This window comes from Danio rerio, chromosome 13 (assembly GCF_049306965.1).
Source record: "Danio rerio strain Tuebingen ecotype United States chromosome 13, GRCz12tu, whole genome shotgun sequence".
In the NCBI taxonomy this organism is placed as follows: Eukaryota; Metazoa; Chordata; class Actinopteri; order Cypriniformes; family Danionidae; genus Danio; species Danio rerio.
The window spans coordinates 46,910,896-46,933,059 of NC_133188.1; the positions used below are offsets into that span (position 1 = coordinate 46,910,896).

Sequence of the window (22,164 nt, forward strand, 5' to 3'; positions counted from 1 at the left end):
TTAAGCAGTTTGTCCCTATTGAAAGGAAAAACCCACCACTTGGCTTTTAAAATGGTAAGTGCCAGTCGACCTGCTCTTACAGTACATCTAATATACACCCGGGGCAGGTCTCATTATTCACCTCACTATAGGGTACAAAACTGAGCTCAGGAGTCTCTCGGGGGCCAAATCCCATTCAGCCTCTTTTAACATTTCCAGAGCAGCTTTCTGTCCCGCAGTCAAATGAGAAAAGCATCTCATCATACCATCAAACAATTTTAACCCAATGCTTATCTGTGAAACCAGCTCAAATCTGATTAAGAATCCTGATAGAGCAGCAAAACAACAAAATGGATTGTGTTTGCCAAGGGTCAGCGGCACTCTCTGCATTCAGGGGCACAGTTAATGAGCTTTATTGAGCAATGCTGTGGATTTCTGACCATCGGCGAATGTGGTGTTGAATTAACAAAGCCTTAGGCATTGTGCCAGACGGCGCATTAGAGCATGCACAGAAAGTGCTGCCTTCCCATCAGCCTCCTTTCTCTTGTTCTTTGCAATTTGGGCAAGTCGTCTGGCACTGATTGCAGCTAATTTACCCTCCTAAAGGGCTCATGAATGTTTCTTCACGTTTTCTTTTTGTACGCTCACTTCCTTCCTCAGGTTTGGGCATCTGTGAACGGTCCTTCTGGGCACCGTGTGTTCTCTATGGAAAGATAAAGGGATCAAATAGTCTTTAAAAGTGGCATAGTCATTTAGATGCGCTGAATGATGATATAGGTCAACAAGCAATATTTAATTATCTCTAAATGATGTTAAAATAATAATGAAAATTCTTTATTCACTCTTGACTTGAAGTTTTCGTGAAAACATAACACCCAATAGTGTACATCATGTATATATGTTTACAAAAGTATCTCAGAGTTATTACCTGATAACAGCTAGAACATGCACCAAAACTCTAGCAAACAACACAGCCATTATAGAGCACCATCAGAAGAATCTCATCCAGACTAATGAAATGAAATAAGAAACAAATTAAATTGACATGTATGACAAACGGGCAGACAGACAGACAGACACTATGGATGGATCAATGGAAGGATAGATGGATGGATGGATGGATAGTATAGATTTTTGGACGGACGGATAGATAGATAGATTCTATGGATGAATGGATGGATACTGTAGATTTACGGACAGACTGATGGACGGACGGACAGACAGACAGATACTATGGATGGATACTGTAGATTTATGGACAGACAGACAGACAGACAGACAGACAGACAGACAGACAGACAGACAGACAGACAGACAGACAGGATGGATGGATGGATGGATACTGTAGATTGATGGATGGATACTGTAGATTTTCGGACAGATAAATAAACAGAAACTGTAGATGCATGGATACTGTAGATTGATGGATAGATAATGTAGATTTTCATATGGACTGACGGATAGATACTATGGATGGATGGATGGATGGATCTATGAATGGATACTGCAGATTGATGGACAGACAGACAGACAGACAGACAGACAGACAGACAGACAGACAGACAGACAGACAGACAGACAGACAGACAGACAGACAGACAGACAGACAGACAGATAGATAGATAGATAGATAGATAGATAGATAGATAGATAGATAGATAGATAGATAGATAGATAGATAGATACTATGAATGGATGAATGAAAGGATGGATGGATGGATGGATGGATGGATGGATGGATGGATGGATGGATGCTGTATATTTAAGGATGGATACTGTAGATTTACGGACGGACGGACAGACAGACAGACAGATAGATAAATAGATAGATTGAAAAATGGATGGATGGATGGATGGATGAATGGATGGATAGATAGACAGAAACTGTAGATACATGGATACTGTAGATGATGGATGGATGGATACTTAACCATCAACCATAATAGATGGTTGGATGGAGGGATGGATACTGTGAATGGATGGATGGATCTTACTTTATCTCTTCACTAACTCATTGTTTTTAGACTCTATTTTACTTTAAAAAATCTTAGATATAGTTAATCTAAAAATGAAGCGTCTGCCAGCATTTACTCTTTGAGGTTTTTTTTTTCTTTTTTTTTTCTGTTGAACACACAAGAAGATATTTCTTAAACGTTGAACGCCTGTGACAAATACTTTGGAAGGGAATAGTTACAGGTTCCAAACATTCTTCAAAATATCAGACTATCCCTTTAGCTTTTTTTCCCAGCATTGGTGGAATGTTTGAGCTGTTTGACTCATCTTTGTGTAAACAATAATGCTTTGTATTCACTGTCATTCCCTTTTTTCTATTTTTTTCTCTCTGACTGTGTAGACATGAACAACCAAAATGTGATGGAAACGCCAGAGCTCATCCAAACAAACCCAAGGACCATTACAGGAGCCGACACCTGCAGGGTGAGCTTAACTGTGTACTTCTGGCATGGGGAAATATTGTGCAAGCTTTGCAACAAGAGTGAAACTTTACAGACATTTTATAGAAACAAAGCTACAGTATTAAACAGCTTCACTAGTAAAAGGGATCTCCAGTAAACAAAACATTTATTATGCCTTTTTGAAAAGCTTTTGTAATGTAGCTTGTACAGTCTGAAATAAATACAGTCACTTGCATTTCCTACACAAACACATGTAGGTTTGTAAAATATTTGCACAATGCAGCTATGGTCTTCAAGGGCTGCCAACAATAAATGTTTACTTTGAGCCTCAAACACACTAGTGCCCTGGATTTTTTATTATTATTTTTTTTTACAAAAAAAAAATTACACATTTTTTAAGGAAAGTGGTTGCAAACAATTTATATGAGCTAAATTTAAACAAACAATTTAAGTTGAACATTACAACATTTAATTTGTGTGTTTAAATTTACCCCAAATAAATTGTTTGCAACCACTTACCTTAAAAAAGTGTAAATCCAATGAATAATTTTTTTCATTGAGGTGTGGGACCTGGGAGAGTTTAGTTTGTGCAACTAACATTTTGCGAACATGCTGCTTTTGAACTGTGAAAGTAAATCCATCTTGCATGCACTTCTAAAGGGTAATAAACTTGGGTTTGAATTGATACGATTAAACAAAAACTGAACTCTTTACACATATGAATGCATCATCAGATGCAGAAATTCTGGTTTCCAATACATGCTGTAAGCAGTCGACCAATCACTACAGTCTCGGACATGAACTTGCCAATCAGAGTAGAACAGACTCTTGGGAAGGCAGAGTTTAGAAAGACAAGATCCTTTTCAGACACTGCATGGTAAAAAAAACAACCATATACATTTCTGGAGATCACGAATTATGACGTCGCTGACGGCTTCTGTGTCTTTTCGCGCTACTATCTGACCGCTTACCTCCATGTGGACGGCTTTTCCGCTGTTACCAGTTTACTCAGTAGCTCACCATGTCGGCAGACTTGAGACACAGAGAGGAGTTCCCTGCAACAACAGGGTTCGAGTCTGGTAAAAAAAAGTTTCCAGAAAGCAGGTAAAACTAAAACAAAAGGCAAAAAAATAAACAAGTAAATAACAGGGTGAGAATGTGGTAGGATCTGAAAACATGGTAAAAGTCAGGGGAGGGCTTTTCTTTTTCTGGATTGAAAACACTGTCGGTTGGGTTTAGGGAAATTGGTAATCGGGTCAATTGGTGCTTTTAAACACTGTTAGTTGGGATTAGGGGAGGGAGTGAGCGGGGGTTATCTGTCGGTCAGTCAGATAGTCGACAGCGGCCTCTAGTGGATTTACGCAAGAACAGAAGGTGTGAATGGCACTCGCAAGAGAAATGTGAGATTTGAAAAAAACGTACACAGTGGCCTCAGCGGTTGACAAATGGTTTATGTGTTTCCTTAATTTGTTTTGTAAAGTTAATCAGGTTTCAGCTTTTTTTGTCATAAAAGTTCTTTTTTAGTTATACTTTTTAAAAAAATGTTTAGTTATAAGGTTAACCTTATATTTTTAGTCAATCTGACGTAAGTTTAGATGACTACAACTAAATTAAAAAATGTTAGGAATCAAGAAATTTTTATAGGGTGTTAAAAAAAGAGCAGCAGTCATGATAAAATTTGTGTTTATTTTGACTTCGCCACTGCCTCGCATGGTTCAGGATTGATAGAGCTACGCATCGATGAATTTGCTCTTCAGTGTTTGAACTCTCAGTAATGATTAAATCACACTGAACTGAGCTAAACTGAACTGAACTTAAACACTAAAACCTGAACCACACTGTTCCAGTTACTGAACCACACTGTTCCAGTTACTATGACCATTTATGTGAAGCTGCTTTGACACAATCTACATTGTAAAAGCGCTATACAAATAAAGCTGAATTGAATTGAATTGAATTGAATTGACTTCGGATGGATTTAAAACGATCATATAGAAAATTCTAAAAAAAAAAAAAAAAAAAACATTCAAAATAGAATAAGGGGCACTTTAAGGTCTGTTAGAACCAGAAGTTGCTGAGACTTTTATTTCAGTATGTTGATGTACTTCAAATTTAAGCAAAATATTGTGTAGGGGGTGGGGCTTTTTTTTTGCGCATCATTTCCTCATAGCAATCTAATGGTTAGAGGGGCGTGGCTAAGAATATTAACAACAAACTGATGTCAACAGCCACAGCTATATCACGCTGTAGCCCAAGACCGATTACTCACTGAAGTTAAGCAGGGCTGAGCCTGGTCAGTACTTGGATGGAAGGCCATATGGGAAAACTAGGTTACTGTTGGAAGTGGTGTTGGTGAGACCAGCAGAGGGCGCTCTTTGTGACTCTTTGTGGTCATTTAATCCACTTCTCGTAAAAGTGTCCTATTCAAATTCTCTCTGTAGGCCCTTACCTATCATGGCCTTCCAATCCACCGAACTGGCTCTATCACTGTCTCTCCACTCAAGTGGATGCTGCACACTGGTGGTGGTGTGGAGAGACCGCCCTCATGACCATGAAGGGCTTAGGGTGTATGGCCATAAATATAAATACACACATCACATTACATTACATTACAATAGAGAAGGACCTTAACCTTTTTTAGAATGAACTAGCACAGGTTAATTGTTCACCTATACGACTAACAATGTACGCTAGCAAAATAAACAGTCAATCTCGATTTCAATCAAACAATGAATACGTTCTGTGACTGCAGCACCTACTTGTTTGATTCATTATGCTAATTTGTTTTTTGACATCAACTAATCAGAGCGAAACGCAAACAAAGTCAACTGAACGAAAAGTGTTAGCACTTTTCAATAAGATTGTATAAGTTAATGTTAGCTAACACATTTCACGAATGTTGAACTATGATGCATGAGTGTTATTTCATGTTAATAAATACACTACCTAATGAAGCATTCTTGTAATGTGTGACCCGACAAGTCAATATAAAGAACAAAGATGTCTGTTTTGGCACGTGAGCTCAAGTATGCACAGGTATGTGTGTGTGTGTGTGTGTGTGTGTGTGTGTGTGTGTGTGTGTGTGTGTGTGTGTGTGTGTGTGTGTGCGTCATCTACAGTCTAAAACCGTCTCCAGGTTTCCCACGACCCTTGGGTCTGCATAGACGACAGATGTTAACAGATCATCTCACTGAGGAAAGGGGAGGTTGCAAAGATAGATTACAATAGATAGCACGAGTCTAGGAGGATGACAAGGAGGGATGAGTGTGGGGGAGTGGCTGTGATGAAGAGCAGAGGAAGAAGGAGTGGAGGGCAAAGGTAAAAAAAAAACTGCAAAAAGGAAATGAGGGACTTATTGAAGCTGCCGATTAGACTAAAGTGAGCAGCTGATTAATGTGGATTGGGTGATATATTGATCTTTTACATCCTGTATTTTGTATTTTTAATGGTGATATACAGTTGAAGTCAGAATTATTCGCCCCCCTCTTTATTTTTTCCCCAATTTCTGTTTAACGGAGGGAAGATTTTTTCCAACACATTTCTAATCATAATAGTTTTAATACCTATTCTCTAATAATTGATTTATTTTATCTTTGCCATGATGACAGAAAATAATATTTGACTAGATATTCTTCAAGACACTTCTATACAGCTTAAAGTGACATTTAAAGGCTTAACTAGGTTAATTAGGTTAACTAGGCAAATTAGGGTAATTAGGCAAGTTATTGTATGACGATGGTTTGTTCTGTAGACTATCAAAAAATATATAGCTTAAAGGGGCTAATAATTTGACCCTAAAATGGTTAATAAAAAATTAAAAACTCATTTTATTATAGTCAAAATAAAACAAATAAGACTTTCTCAAGAAGAAAATATATTATCAGACATACTGTGAAAATTTCCTTGCACAGTAAAAAACATTTTTTGGGAAATATTTTAAAAGGAAAAAGAAATTCAAAAGGGGACCTATAAATCTGACTTCAACTGTTTATATACACTGTAAAAAATACTGCAGTCAAAAAAATTATTACTGCTGCTTGTTCAAACTACCTGTTTAAAATGAGTTGAAACAACACAATTCTTGTAATTTCTTTGGTCAATGTATTTAAGTCCACTTAAATTTGTAATTTAAAAAAAAAATTTTTAACTTAAGCATTTTGTGTTGGGACAACATAAAGGAATTGTGCTCGTCCAATTACCTGGTTAGGGAATTTGTAGTTCCCAGCATGCTTTAAGTAAGATTGAATTAAGAGAGGGAAATGTTGACAAGAAAAGTAAGAGACGTTAAAAGATAATACACTGAAAAAAAAGTTGTCTGCAGAACTGTTGCAAACAATTTATTTGTGTTGAATTTAAACAAACAAATTCAATTTAATAACGTTCAACCTAATTTATTTGTTTAATTTCAGCCCATATAAATACAAACACTTAACGTAAAAAAAAAAAGTGAGTAAATCCAAGGAATCATCTGTGAATATTTTTTTTCAGTGTATAAAAGACTTGTTAGAGTTTAATCTTCACTTTAGTTTGAAGATTTAGAAGAGTAAATGCTTTGAGTTTTGAGTCTACCGCCTTGCAGAAGCATCCATGCTTTGAGTATGTAGAAATGCAGGTTGTTGCTTTGCTCAGTGAGCAATAACTGTCCTAAAATGAGATCTGAGATCAGTCTCAATCAACTGTATATGTAACCTATGAAATATGCTTAAAATGACTCTTTTAGTTCATTTAGGATAACTTCAAATAAAAAAAAGACTTTGAAATTATATTATCAGGACTTTGAGTTTAGGTTCAATAAAAATACAAATGTATTTAAACTTTTGAAAATACTTTTGCATTTATAAATTCTCAATTGCATAAACAAGTTTGTTGGATGGAAATCCTGCCCTCAATTATATTCAATTCATCCAATGAGTTTTTTTTTTTTTTTTTTTTTTTTGAGAGTGGGTTCCACACAATACCTTATGTTGTCCCAACCAAATTGATTATTATTATTGATTAACCTAAGTTAATAGTTTTTACAAATGGATAAGTGGACTGAACATAACACATTTAAGTTGTCGCAACAAAACTTGTTGTCAACTCATTTTAACCAAGTAGTTTGAACAAGCAGCAAAGGTCATTTTTTGAGTGTACTATTGTTCAGAAGTTTGTAAATTATTATTATTTATTAAAATAAATAATAGTTTATTCTGAAACATTTGTCAAACGCGATCAGTAATAAGGAAGATATTATTAATGATTTCAATATAACGTTGTTTTTTTTTTTTCAATTTTCTAAGGGTTTCCACAATAATATGATAATGGTGTTTCTTAAGCAGCAAATCAGCTTGAATGATTTCTGTAATATAAAGTGATACTAAAGACTGAAGTAATGATGCTGAAAAATTCTCATTTGGAACTCAAAAATAAATACATTCTTTTTAAAATAGCATTAATATATAACATTTCATACATTTAAATCATAAATAACATTTTAAATACACATTTAAATTCAAATATGGTTATTATATTTCACAGTATTATTGTTTTATTCTAATTTTTAGTTCCGATAAATGCAGCCTTGGTGAGGGCTATAAAAAAACAAAGCGTATGAACCACAAACTTTTGAAGTGTAGTATTAAACTGAACACACATCAAGTTGATAAAAATGAATGTATTAATGTTAATATGAATATTAATCTTAAATAAATGTAATCACAAAATGCATTTTATTAAATACACTGTAAAATGAATAAACATTAAACAGCTTTTTTTTATCGTATGAACTACAAACTTTTGAAGGATACTATTAAAATTAATACCCATCAAGTTAATATTAATGAACATGTTCATTAATATTAATATGAATATTAATCTAACATTTTATTACAAAATAAATTTTATTAAATACACTGTAAAACTAATAAACATCAAAACCATCTTTTAATAGTATGAGCCACAGAATCAATGGTTTCATTAAAATGAACGCACAGGAAGTTAATATTAATGAACGTGTTAATTATTATTAATATTGATAATAATGTTAAATAAATGTAATTACAAAATGTGTTTTATAAAATACACTGTAAAACGAATAAACAACAAAAAGCTTTTTTTAAATCGTATGAACTTTTGAAGGGTACTATTAAAATTAATACTCATCTAGTTAATATTAATGAAGGTATTAATTAATATTTTAATGACTATCAATCCTACATAAAATAAAAAATATTACAAAATGCATATTATTAAATACGTTATACAACGAATAAACATCAACAAGCTTTTTTTCATATGAACCACAAACTTTCGAAGGAGATTATAAAATTAAGACAAAGTTAAAATTAATTAACTTATTAATTAATATCATATAATATAATATGAATATCAACCTTAAATAACATTAAGAATATTACAAAATGCAAATTATTAAATAAAACAAATAAACATCATAAAGCTTTTTTTAATAGAATGAACCACAAACTTGTGAATGACATTGTAAAATTAATACACATGAAGTTAATATTAATGAACTTATTAATTAATATTAATATGAAGATCAGCCTAAAATAAAATTAAGAATGATAAACATTAAGAATGTTAATCAGAAATTAAAGAGCATTATAGTAACAACATTTAGCATTGCTCATTTCAGGAACAGACAGCACTAAATAAGAATTTATACAAAACAAAATGCATGCATGCAGAAATAAATATCTTGACAGGCCTAATATGCACACTTAAACAATTGTACTATTGGGCAACACATTGCGTGGAGGGGGGGATGGAAATCCGGGAGTTTTCCGGGAGATAGACCAAAACGGGAGATGGGTCTGAAATACGGGAGACTCCCGGGAAAAACAGGAGTGTTGGCAGGTATGTTGGGCAATGAAACAATACTGTGCCATTTACCATGATGCTGTTGTAATGCACCATGGTATTTATTTACAGTAAATGATGGAATACTATGGAAATTTTGTGGTACCTTTTAGTTAGTGTAAGTACATGAGAAATGCTTTTGTGCTTTGTCTCAGTCCCAGATAGCAGCGTTTGGAGTAACCCTGGCCAGACTCAGACTAATAGGATTATCTACATACTTTAATTAAGATTAAGTGGTGCAATGGGCTTTTCAAACAGTATGAGGTGTGAGAATGTGTGTGCTTGTCTAATCTGTTGTGGAATCTGTAGGTTCCTCCATTTGGAAATGTATTCGCAAGATTTATAGATTTTTATTTAAATGCTCGGTTGGATTAAAACGCCAATTCTTTTACCTTATTATAATGATTTATGTGCTTTTATTAAACAGGATGGCACAGTAAATGAACACATAACTCATCGAATGCATTGATTTTACTCACTTTTGTTTGTGCTGTTGATTGATGGATGTCCAATTCGATGTCACTTCCTGGATGATGATGTCATCAAGGAAGTCACTCTTGTTATTTACTAACAGAAAGTAAAGGTTGATGTAAACACAGATTAAAATAAGATTACATGCAGATTAATTGCAAAGTTGATTTTGAAGTTGAATAGTAATTTAAATGGTAAAAATGAATTACAGTGAAACGACCACTGGCCACTTTATTAGGTACACCTGTCCAACTGATGGTTAATGCAAATTTCTAATGAGCCAATCACATGGCAGCAACTAAATGCATTTAGGCATGTAGACATGGTCAAGACAATCTGCTGCAGTTCAAACCAAGCATCAGAATGCGGAAGAAAGGTGATTTAAGTAACTTTGAACGTGGCTTGTTTGTTGATGCCAGACGGACTAGTCAGAGTATTCCAGAAACTGCTGATCTACTGGGATTTTCACGCACAACCATCTCTAGGGTTTACAGAGAATGGCCAAAAACAGAGAAAATATCCTGTGAGCGACAGTTCTGTGGGCGCAAATGCTTTGTTGATGCCAGAGGTCAGAAAAGAATGACCAGACTGGTTCAAGCTGATAGACAGACAACAGTAACTCAAATAACCACTTGTTTCAACCGAGGTATACAGAAGAGCATCTCTAAATGCACAACATGTCCAACCTTGAGGCGGATGGGCTACAGCATCAGAAGACCACACGGGTGCCACTCCTGTCCACTAAGAACAGGAAACTGAGGCTATAAATTGCACAGGCTCACCAAAATTGGACATTAGGAAATTGGAAAAACGTTGCCTGGTCTGATGAGTCTCAATTTCTGCTGCCACATGCTTATAGGGTGACAATTTGGCATCAATAACATGAAAGCATGAATCCATACTGCCTTATATCAAAGGTTAAGGCTAATGGTGGTGGTGTAATGGTGTGGATATTTTCTTGGCTCACTTTGTGCCCATTAGTACCAATTGAGCATCGAGTCAACGCCACAGTCTACCTGAGTATTGTTGCTGACCATGTCCATCCCTTTATGACCACAGTGTACCCATCTTCTGATGGCTACTTCCAGCAGGACAACACGCCATGTCATAAAGTGCGAATCATCTGAGACTGGTTTCTTGAACATGAAAATGAGTTCACTGTACTCAAACGGCCTCCACAATCACCAGATCTTAATCCAATAGGGCACCTTTAGGATGTGGTGGGACGGGAGATTCACATCATGGATGTGCAACCCAAAAATCAGCAGCAACTCCTTTAATTAATCAATTAATCCTGACAGCATTTGTTTTTAGGTCATTGTAACCTATTAACCTAAGTTAATCATGTGCTAACTTAATTTTAACGCAAGTAACGCAGGGTTTTATAAGTCAGTTTAACATAATATAAGTTCAATGGACTCATAAGGTTAATTTGATTCAGCTTACAAATTTAAGGCAACCAGGATTTTTTACAGTGTAGAAATTAGTTTCCAACATAAAAGTTATTTGCAACTGAAAAACTATCAATTATATATTTATTTGAATTTGAATTAAGATTTATATAAATGTACTTTTAGATTAAGAAATACCCCTTTTTTTAAAATTTGACATGTTATAAGTTCATTTGCAGAACTAAATGTGTGAAATGTCATTTATGAACAAAGCGGATTCAACTATAAAGCAGCAAATTTGTCAGTAGTATGTGCGTATGTATTAGTTAATTGCACTTTTTGATGCACATCAAATGCCCAAGAAAGTTTAACACACTCCTACACTTTCCTCAAATTCATCTGTCTGTCCAACATAAAGCATGCAAAAGAAAGGGAAAGTCTGTGTGTTTGCAAGGAAGAGTCTTCACATGCTGTGTTGTTTATGGGCAGGCCCAGAGGCAACAGATTCTCCGCTGTAAGAGCTAAAGCATGTGAAAGTCCTTGTGAGCAGGTGTGTGTGTGTGTGAGAAAGTAAACAGATGTCCTCACACAAGAGTGAAAAAATGACATTTAAAAGCGTGAGCAGGTTTACAAGATGAGCGCAGAATGCTGGTGTGTGTTGTGTTGAAGATCTGCGCGAGTTTCTTCTCCAGACACAATAAAATATCCGTCCCAGCTGTTCATATGAGCTTCTGCATTCTTCTCAGTTTTTCAATAAATATATGGCATGAAGTTTAGTGGAGTCTAGATGTTCAATAACAACATCATGAGAAGTACAATGTGTCGTCTTTTGAAAGATTGTTTTCTTTCAAAATAATGGACTTTGGATTGCTTGTGTTATGAATGAGCAATATCACACGAGTAGCATTGCGATATGGCTGTATAACGGCACTGGTGGGAGGCATGGGTTGTGTCATGCCTTAGTGCTGATATACAGCCATATCGCACTGCTACTCGTGTGATATTGCGTTTATACAACAGTTTGACGGCATAATTGTGAATATAAAAACAAAATCAAACTTGGAGTCTCAAAAACCCTTTTGTATGAGGAACTACTTTCTTCCGCGTTGGATTCAAATCATAAGCTGACAGTTAAACAGCTGAGCAAGCATCTTTTAAACTTTAGATCTGTAGTGTCTGCTTTTTGCTGGCTGTATGTCATAGATATATACACTAGATGTCGCCTGGCCTATTGTTGTCTATTGGACGGAATGCGTCAATAGCGCCGCCATCTTGCTACAGGGTAGCGCTCCTTTGAAATGAATGCGGGACCAAGGTACAGTGGAGGACTGTGGCCATCCAAAGCCAGAGATATACACATATATCTATGATCGGGAGTTTTCCTGGATGTTAGTATGTAATTTTTTTTTTTCTAATTACGAAAATTATAATTTTACATCACTTTTCTACATTGATGGATCAGTGATCGCACGGGCATTCCTGACAAAAAGCTTGTGTTTGTGTGTACAGAAATGTACTATCCACCTTCTCTGTTAAATTTGATCTAATCCATGTTCTGAAACACACCTCCTCTCCTGCTTTCACTTCTCATACTGACGGAGGGAGCGATTCGTTTGTGAATGAATCCCCCGAACGACTCTTTCACTAACGTTAGCCGACAATAATACAAGTTTCTGGCAGCGCAGCATCTCGTTGTCATATTTCTTTTGCATTGTTTGTTGATTTTATTCAACAAAACTAGCATAAGCCGAGTGTTTAGTGCGAGTTGGAGTTGCTTTGCCGTATGGTGAATGCATAGAATGTGGACTGTTATCCTCAATAACGTTACCTGATTAGCACAAAAGTTCAGAACATACAAAAACAGAAAAAAACTTAATCTTATCTATGAAATTTTCTGCCTTTGTGCTTTGTTTTCTTTGTTTGCTCATTACTACACCCGTAGACAGCGCTAAAGTCCCGCATCTTCACGTAATAACACTGTCTTGACTAGTGCGGTTGAATAACATTTGTCCTAGGAGCACTGTACCAATGTGACGGCACTATTGACGCATGCTTAGGGTCCCTATGCGATATCTAGTGTATATATCTATGGCTGTATGTGGGCGGAGTAATACACAAAAGGTAAAGAGGCTGTACGGGTGCTGATATTACATAAATATATCACGGCTATCAGACAATCAGATTCGAGAATTAGACAGAACTGTTGTATAAAAGAAAATAGGCGACACGGTGGCTCAGTGGTTAGCACTGTCGCCTGACACCAAGAAAGTTTCTGGTTCGCTGATTCCCAGCTGGGTCAGTTGGCAGTTCTGTGTCAGTTTGCATGTTCTGCCTGTGCTCACAAGGGTTTCCTCCGGGTGCTCCAGTTTTACCCACAATCCAAAGACATGCGCTATTGGAGAATTGAATAAACTGAATTGGCTGTAATGTATGAGCGTGTGTGTGTGTGTGTGTTTGTGTGTGTGTGAATGTTAGAGTGTATGGGTGTTTCCCAGTACTGGGTTGCTGCTGGATGGGCATCCGCTGCGTGAAACATGCTGGAATAGTTTGCGGTTCATTCAGCTGTGGCGACCTCTGATAAATAGGAGTGAATGAATGATATCATATGAATGAATGATATCATAACCCAAAAATCATCATGCAGTGTCAATTTTAGTGGTAAATTCTGAACTGGACATGTTTTTGACTGGTTTTGTGGGTTTTAGTTCCCGCACACTTCAGTCTGAGAGCGTAAAGCACAGGACTTGTGCTTGATTGGCAGCTGTCACAATGTTCCTCAGACAGGATAACGGAGGTCGGATTTTACAACAGGGTGGAGAAGAATCTCTGAAGCAATAACATAGTTTAACTCTCCTGCTCTCCGCAATCTTTAAGTGCTGTTGGTGTAAAAACAGAGAAACGTCTGTCAGCTTTACATATCCCAGCGTTTATTGGGCCACCTATGGCGAAGCATGCATTTACCATGTACCACACACACACAGACACACACACACACAATAATAATAATAATAATAATAATTTTCCTAGAGATGGGTTGCGGCTGGAAGGGCATCCGCTGCGTAAAAATGTACTGGATAAGTTGGTTCATTCTGCTGTGGCGACCTCAGATTAATAAAGGGACTAATCCGAAAGGAAAAGGAATGAATGAATTCATTCATTCATTTTCTTGTCGGCTTAGTCCCTTTATTAATCTGGGGTCGCCACAGCGAAATGAACCGGCAACTTATCCAGCAGGTTTTTACACAGCGGATGCCCTTCCAGCCGCAACCCATCTCTGGGAAACATCCTAACACACATTAACACACACACACTCATACATTACGGACAATTTAGCCTACCCAATTCACCTGTACCGCATGTCTTTGGACTGTGGGGGAAACCGGAGCACCTGGAGGAAAACTATGCGAACGTAGGGAGAACATGCAAACTCCACACAGAAACGCCAACTGAGTCGAGGCTCGAACCAGCGACCTTCTTGCTGTGAGGCGACAGCACAACCTACTGCGCCACTGCTTCGCCCACATGAATAAATGAATAATAATAATATTATTAATAATATTTGTAGTAATAATAATAATAATAATATATTTTTGTGGATTATTTAATTATTACGAATTCAAATTAATCCAATACATTTATTTAAAATGGCACTTGTTTGTGATAGTAAAAAAATACTATAATCCCATTAAATTAACATATAATTCTATTTTTTTTTGTAATTTCATGCAAAGATGATATAATACAACACAGTTTTATAAATGTACATATGTTTTTTTTTTTTTTAATCTAAACTTTCAAGAATTTAAGATGCTGATGAGTGCTGAACAAACCATCCCCTTCTTGTAACAAGAATCCATTTGAAGGATTACTTAAACTAAAATGACTGAAGAACCATGTTAATCCATACTTAAACGCAGCTACTTGAACTCTTTTATTCCTCTTTTTCAGGATGTCCAGGAGAGAAAAAAACTGAATTTCTGACCAGTGTGTTGGACGCATTATCCACAGACATGGTCCATGCAGTAACTGACCCAGCAGCTGGCGGGAGGTAAACAACACACTGACAACTGACTATTGCACATGTAACGGACCAGTTCATGAATTTAACCAACCCTGTGTGGTGTAAAAATATTTTCTTAGATCATAAGATGACCAACTGACTGACTGAACTCACTGATTCAGGCCGCTCTAAAAAGAAAGCTAAAACTAAAGATTCACCCTCCGGGGTCTGGGGGTGTTTTGGAGGGCCTGGAGAAGTTAAGATATGTACTTTTTAGATGTTTATAAACATTTAAATGGCAAAAGTCAAATACCACTGTAAACAGCAAAACAATATGTTAGCAACATTTATGTTTTAGCACTGCTACCTCACAGGAAGAAAGTTGCTGGATTGAGTCTCATCTGGACCAGTTGGCATTTCTGTGTGGAGTTTGCATGTTCTTCCCATGTTGGTGTGGGTTTCCTCTGGGTGCTCTGGTTTCCCTCACAGTACAAAGACATGTGCTGTATAGGTGAATTGAATAAACTAAATTGGCCGTAGTGTATGAGTGTATGGGTATTTCCCAGTACTGGGTTGTGACTGAAAGGGCATCCACTGCATAGAACATATGACAAAACATTCAGCGGTTCATTCCATTGTGGCCACCCCTGAAAAATAAGGGACTAGGCCGAAGAGAAATGAATGAATGAATGAATGACCTTTTCGGAATTAGGTCTTGTAGCTTAGAGTCTTTGGTTCAAAATGATGTGAAAATCATCTTGTTTACTTGCTTACAGAACAGTATATTGATTTCCACTTTCTAAGACACTGAAAAGCTCAATGGCTCATTTGTGAGGAGGCATGAACTAACATTACTGATGCAGTGATTCACACCTGAGAGGACAAAGGCCTACATAATGAAATATTCAGCTGTTTTTTTCCGATGCGTCATGTTGACAGAAGAGAAAGCTCTCCCTGTCTCTTTTACTAATTTCACAAAAACATAGCGCTTTACTCTAAATTACTATAGTATTTTAAATGTGTAACACCTGGTTTTATTGGATTTTTTGTTTTTGCTGTTATTTTCTATAATTTGTTTCTGTTAGTACAGCATATTATTTACAGTAAATAACTGAACTGAACAATTATGCCTCATATCGTTCATTGAGATATAATAGACTTGTGTTTAAGTGGCTTCGATTTAAAAAATTTTAATTGCAAAAATAGCTTAGATGTATTTTTTTATTGCAAATGCCACAAAAATCACCCTGCACAAGTAACTCAAATTTTGATTTTGTAACAACAGTAAACATATTTTGTTATAAGGTCTGGTTTTGTGGTGGCTGTACTTTTAAACCAAAATAATATAATCTTAATTGAAGTGATGAAAGATTTTGAATTCTAACAGTAAACAAAGCTACTGTAAGTTCACACCTGCTTAGTATAAATGCTTGAATATGATTTAGTTAAAAATATCTATTAGAAACTTAAAAGTAATCAAAAGGTAACCAGATATACTTTACTTTCATAAAGGTACATTACTTATTACATATTAAATAGGGTAATTTGTAATCTATAATCTATTACATTTCCAAAGTAACCTCCCCAACACTGATTATGAATATGTACAAATAAAAATAAATCCTTTACAGTTTTCAAATCTGTGTTTGCCTTATCAATACGACCAAAAATGTATTTTAAGCTCATTTCATGGCGCACTTTTCTTTGTACGTTTACTGACCCCAGGGGGTTAAAGTAAAACTTTTTTTGGTAATAGGCTCGTTTTACAACTCTAGAGTTAAACAGAAACAAATATGTTAAAACTAACATATTAATGTCTAGTAGTTACATACGGTTTCAATACAATGCAGTTGACAAGCCAAACATGAAAGCGCAATTAGCAGCGATCGCCGGTTTTCCCAATCTAATCGGAGCAATCGACTGCACGCACATTGCTATAAAGGCGCCATCTGAAGATGAATTTCCATACGAGAATTAGAAACATTTCCATTCAATAAATGTGCAAATAATATGTGATGATCAAATGCGCTTAACATAATTCACACACTTATTAATGATTCATACTTGTCTTCCTCGGGATGTAGAGTAGGCAACAGAGTAGAGTTGAAGAGTTCATGATTGAAGCTGTTAAAACATGTTGCCATTCGCTTTACAAGCTTTCACACTGCTATACACTACAAAATTTTACACCTTTAGACCGGACCATTTCTTTTTTAATTCACTCTCAGTGCGATGTTCAGACCCAACTGTGTTAACCGCGTCAGCTAAACTTTCCCACTGTATTTTTTTTCTTTTGTTATTTATTCCAAAGGACAAACTTGCAAATAACACCATTTTTCTCTGGTCTACCTCTGAAAGGAGCACCTCCAATTCACATTCTGTTCAAAGTTTCTCTTTTTGCTAGCTTTTGCCATTGCTTTTTCGTTTGGTTTTGCCAAAGTGGAGTCATTACCATATTCATATGGGGGAGGAGGCAGGGAGGGGTTTTGCGGCTCATGCACGTGCGCTCAGTTTTACGTTAATTCCGATGTACAAAGAGAATATGCGTGGGATTCGGTGTACGCAGTGTTTTATACATCTGAATTTTTTGCGTACACACATTTACAGCTTTGAGTGTACGCAATGTTTTAGTATGATTTTAACGCAAGTCTTCGTACATGAGGACCCTGATCTCTGGGTTCGACGGAAGCACTTTTAGCTTAGCTTAGCATGGATTATTGAACCAGATTAGACTATTAGCATCTCACTCAAAAAAAAAAAAAAAAAAAAAGAGTTTTGATTTGTATTTAAAGCTTGACTCTTCTGTAGTTTTATCATTTAATAAGACTGAAGGAATATAAAAAGTTGATATTTTCTAGGCCAACATATCTAGGAACTATATTCTCTTAAAATTTTGGAACGAGATGTTAATGGTCTAGTCTTATCCAATGATTTATGCTAAGCTAAGGTAAAAGTGCTCTCGTCAGATCCAGAAATCAGCTCAATTGATTAAAAAAATTGTAAAACTCAACTGTAACTCTAAGGGAGTTGTAAAATGAGTATATTTACAAAACAAAGTGTTCTTTTAATGCATGACAAGTTTGACTAAAATCCTGTGCATTGAAAACATGATCAAACTATTGTGAATTCTTCCCCAGGATGTTGGAGCCAGACCCCAGCCACACTCTGGAAGAGCGAGTTGTTCACTGGTATTTCAGCCAGCTTGACAAGAATTCCAGTGGGGATATCGGAAAGAAAGAAATCAAACCATTCAAGCGTTTACTCCGCAAGAAATCCAAGCCCAAGAAGTGCGTAAAGAAGTTTGTGGAGTACTGCGACATCAGCAACGATAAAGCCCTGTCTCTGCAGGAACTGATGGGCTGTCTGGGTGTCACTAAGGAAGAGGGTGAGTCTCACTGTTTCCTGAGATGTACGAGCAAGAAATCAAGGCATTTACACACTAGACTTAAAGTGATCACCAAAAACTGAAAATTCTGTTCTCATTTACTCACCTTTTACTTGTTAAAGGAAATCTTAGCTCTTTACATATCCATTACTGATACAACCGTAAGTGGATTCAACCAAAATAGACTAATGTTGAAGAGGGTGCAAGTGTTTCATCAATTTTTTTTTTTGACTAAAAATACAGAGAAAGATACTGATTGTATTAACTGTAGTGTTCTTGGTTTAGTCTTGTTCGAAGACTGTGTGGTCGTTTTAATAACCATGAACACTTGCGTTTGTTTAATAACTTTCTCAGAAACAAGCTGTATTGCTGTCATGTAATGAAGAACAGGCTTGTAAAACGTTCTCATTGCTTTTTCCTCAGGGGCAAAAACAGGTGATGGCACAACATCTAGTAAACTGGTGAGTTAATGTCAGTGGCTGTTAACATTCACAACATGCATTCCAGCTTTCTCTTTTACTGAGCAGTAGACTGAAATTACTAATATAGAAGAATACTGTTGCATTTATAATTAGGGTGACCAGATTTTTCAGAGTGGAATGAAACAGTTAGAATCAATGTTTTTGCATCAAAACTAGCCCAAAATTAGATCGGCTGTCAGTAAAAAAAAATAGCCAAATGGCCAGTCAAAACTTGCCCAATGGTTAGATAAAATTAGCCCAAAACTAGCACAAATGGCCTTCACTTGTCCACATGGGCAGTTAAAACTAGCCCAAATGACCAGCAAAACTGGCTCAAAACTAGCTTACAATTACCAGTCAAACCTAACCCAATGTCTAGTCAAAACTGGCCTGATGGACAGTTAAAACCATATCCAAAAAACTTGACCAAATCTAGCCAGAAAGTCAGTTAAAACTAGATCAAATGGAGAGTTAAAACTTGCCCAATGGCTGGTCAAATCTACCCCAAATAGACAGTTATAATTGGCTCATAACTAACCTACAATTACCAGTCAAAACTATTCCAATGGCCAGCCAAAACCAGCCCAAAACTAAACCAAAGGGTTGGTGAAAATTTGCCTAAACACCAGATAAATCTAATCCAATGGCCAGTCAAAACTAGCACAAAATTAGCCCAATGGCCAGTCAAAATTTGCTCAAAACTAGCCAAAATGGCTAGTCAAACTTGTCAAATAACCAGATAAAACTAGGCCAAAACTAGTCCAAAAGGTTAGTCAAAACAAGCCCAATGGTCAGCTAAAACTAGCCCAAAACTAGCCCAAATGGCCAGTCAAAAGTAGCCCAATGGCCAGTTAAAACTAGCCTAAAATTAGCCCAATAGCCAGATAAAACTAGCCCAAATGGCCGGTCAAAATCAGCCCAAAACTAGCCCAATGGCCAGTACACATTTTACAATACTTTGTGAAATATCCACGGTTTCTTTTTTGAAAATAGCTGTTTTAGTCATTTTAAATATTCTGTTATTATAAAAACCCATCTTGAAACTCCTAGAAACAAAAAAGGTCACATACACAGTCTCTCCTCTAGAGCTCCTACACGTCACAGAAGCATGATTACACTGTTATATCACCTTGGAGACAGCGGCATGGTGGCTCAGTGGTTAGCACTGTCACAGCAAGAAGGTCGGTGCCTGGAATGGCACCCGATGCATAAACATATGCTGAAATAGTTGACGGTTCATTCTGCTGTGGCAACCTCTCATAAATCAGAGACTAAGTAGTAGTAAAATGAATAAACCCTGGAGCAGTTCATTGGTAGAATATATATATGGTAGAGTAAAATATTTCAATGCAACCATATAAATCTAATTAATGCAATATGTCAAACCTTTAACAAGAGGACAACCAGTAGCAAGTGATTAAAAGGAATGCTGCTTGGAATGGATATATATATATTTTTTTTTTAATTAGGAAACCTTAAGTACAAAACAAAACAAAACATAATTGTTTTATATAATAAGCAGGAACACTAAAACAAGAGATGAAATCACATCTGATCACCTTATTTATAACTGATGACAAACATTTGCTCATTCTCAGATTTAATTTTCATCATCTGACTATTTACAGAACCTGTCAAAGAAACAAGGCTAAAGTGGGAGCTATAATTGTTCCCGCTCCTGTCCCGCAGATCCCGACCCCACCAAAACGACGACGGAAACCATAGTCTTTGCACTTTGTACTTTAAAAACATTGTAAATTCACTTTTGTAGAAAAATAAGGTATTTAAACAGACTGCTGAATATGTGAATGATGTAGTTAGCATTTGTATGTCTTTACAACAACATCAAAAAGAATAATAATTTAACACATACAATGTATGTGTCCTTTTGTGAGTCTAAAATAAGTAAACTTTTCTAAGTTGTACGAGTTGTATTACATGTTGCATTTGTCAAGGCCATCTTTTATTGTTAAGTATTTTTTATTTGTCATTTCTTCTGCTAATTTCTGGATAGTTTGTAATGCGTCTAAACTGTTTTTTAGAAACCTCGACTTATGTTAGTTTTTATACCAACTACTGCCTGTGCTTGGAATTATTACAGATTATAGTCCTGTACCACACATGGAACGGGAAACAGATCATTTTGTTGAAAGTTCTTCATGATGATTAGAAATAAAGAAGTCTTTTATAATATTTTGCAGTCTTGTTATTGACCAAGTTATGGTGTGTTCACATTTGGCAGGTTTGTTTCATTTACACTACACTATCTGATAAAAGTCTTGTCGCCTATTCAAGTTTTAAGAACAACAAATAATAAGTCTGGCGACACAGTGGTGCAGTAGGTAGTGCTGTAGCCTCACAGCAAGAAGGTCGCTGCTTCTAGCCTTGGCTGGGCCAGTTAGCGTTTCTGTGTGGAGTTTGCATGTTCTCCCTGCGTTTGAGTGGGTTATCTCCACGTGTTCCGGTTTCCCCGACAGTCTAAACACATGCGGTACAGGTGAATTGGGTAGGCTAAACTGTCTGTAGCGTGTGTGTGTGAATAAGTGTTTATGGGTGTTTCCCAGAGATGGGTTGCAGCTGGAAGGGTATCCGCTGCGCAAAAAATATGCTGGGTAAGTTGGCGGTTCATTTCTGCTGTGGCACAAAAGCTTTGTACGTACGCAGATTTCAGTTTGGATTTACTAATGATGAAATAAACGTGAGAATGTGCGTTGGTCCACGCCAACTTCATGCCTGGCGTGCGTGCATTTCTTGTCTGTGTTTGTTTTATTTCCATTGGCGACTCCCAGAGGCAATTATGTTAAATTGCACACTACAAAGTATGTTTGAGCCGGGCAATGGCAGCTGTATGGGACGGGATCATCTGCATGTCTGGTATATAAGGTTTCCATACCAGGCAGTTGACAAGCCAAACATGAAAGCGCAATTTGCAGCGATCGCCGGTTTTCCCAATCTAATCCGAGCGATTAACTGTACGCACATTGCTATAAAGGCGCCATCTGAAGATGAATTTGCATACGTGTATCAGAAACATTTCCATTCAATAAATGTGCAAATAATATGTGATGCTCAAATGCGCTTAACATAATACACACACTTATTAATGATTCCTACTTGTCTTCCTCGAGATGAAGAGTAGGCAAAATCTGATATGTAGCGGGGGGAAAAAAGAAGAATGAGTTCATCAGATGCTGGATTCGAACTG

At 36.4% G+C, this 22,164-nt stretch overlaps 1 protein-coding gene across 3 annotated transcripts in view; it reads left to right on the forward strand.

The window, feature by feature from the left end:
• smoc2 (SPARC related modular calcium binding 2) overlaps window positions 1-21,152 on the forward strand; it is an 89,722-nt gene extending 68,570 nt beyond the window's left edge. For all 3 annotated transcript variants that reach the window (XM_073920286.1, XM_073920287.1, XM_073920288.1), the window contains 5 exons: window positions 2,333-2,415; window positions 15,062-15,161; window positions 18,251-18,498; window positions 18,922-18,959; window positions 20,588-21,152. In XM_073920286.1, coding sequence (XP_073776387.1) covers window positions 2,333-2,415; window positions 15,062-15,161; window positions 18,251-18,498; window positions 18,922-18,959; window positions 20,588-20,611 — 493 coding nt within the window. In that variant the 3' untranslated portion in view covers window positions 20,612-21,152. The remainder of the gene's footprint in view (window positions 1-2,332; window positions 2,416-15,061; window positions 15,162-18,250; window positions 18,499-18,921; window positions 18,960-20,587) is intronic.
• The last annotated feature ends 1,012 nt before the right edge of the window (window positions 21,153-22,164 follow it).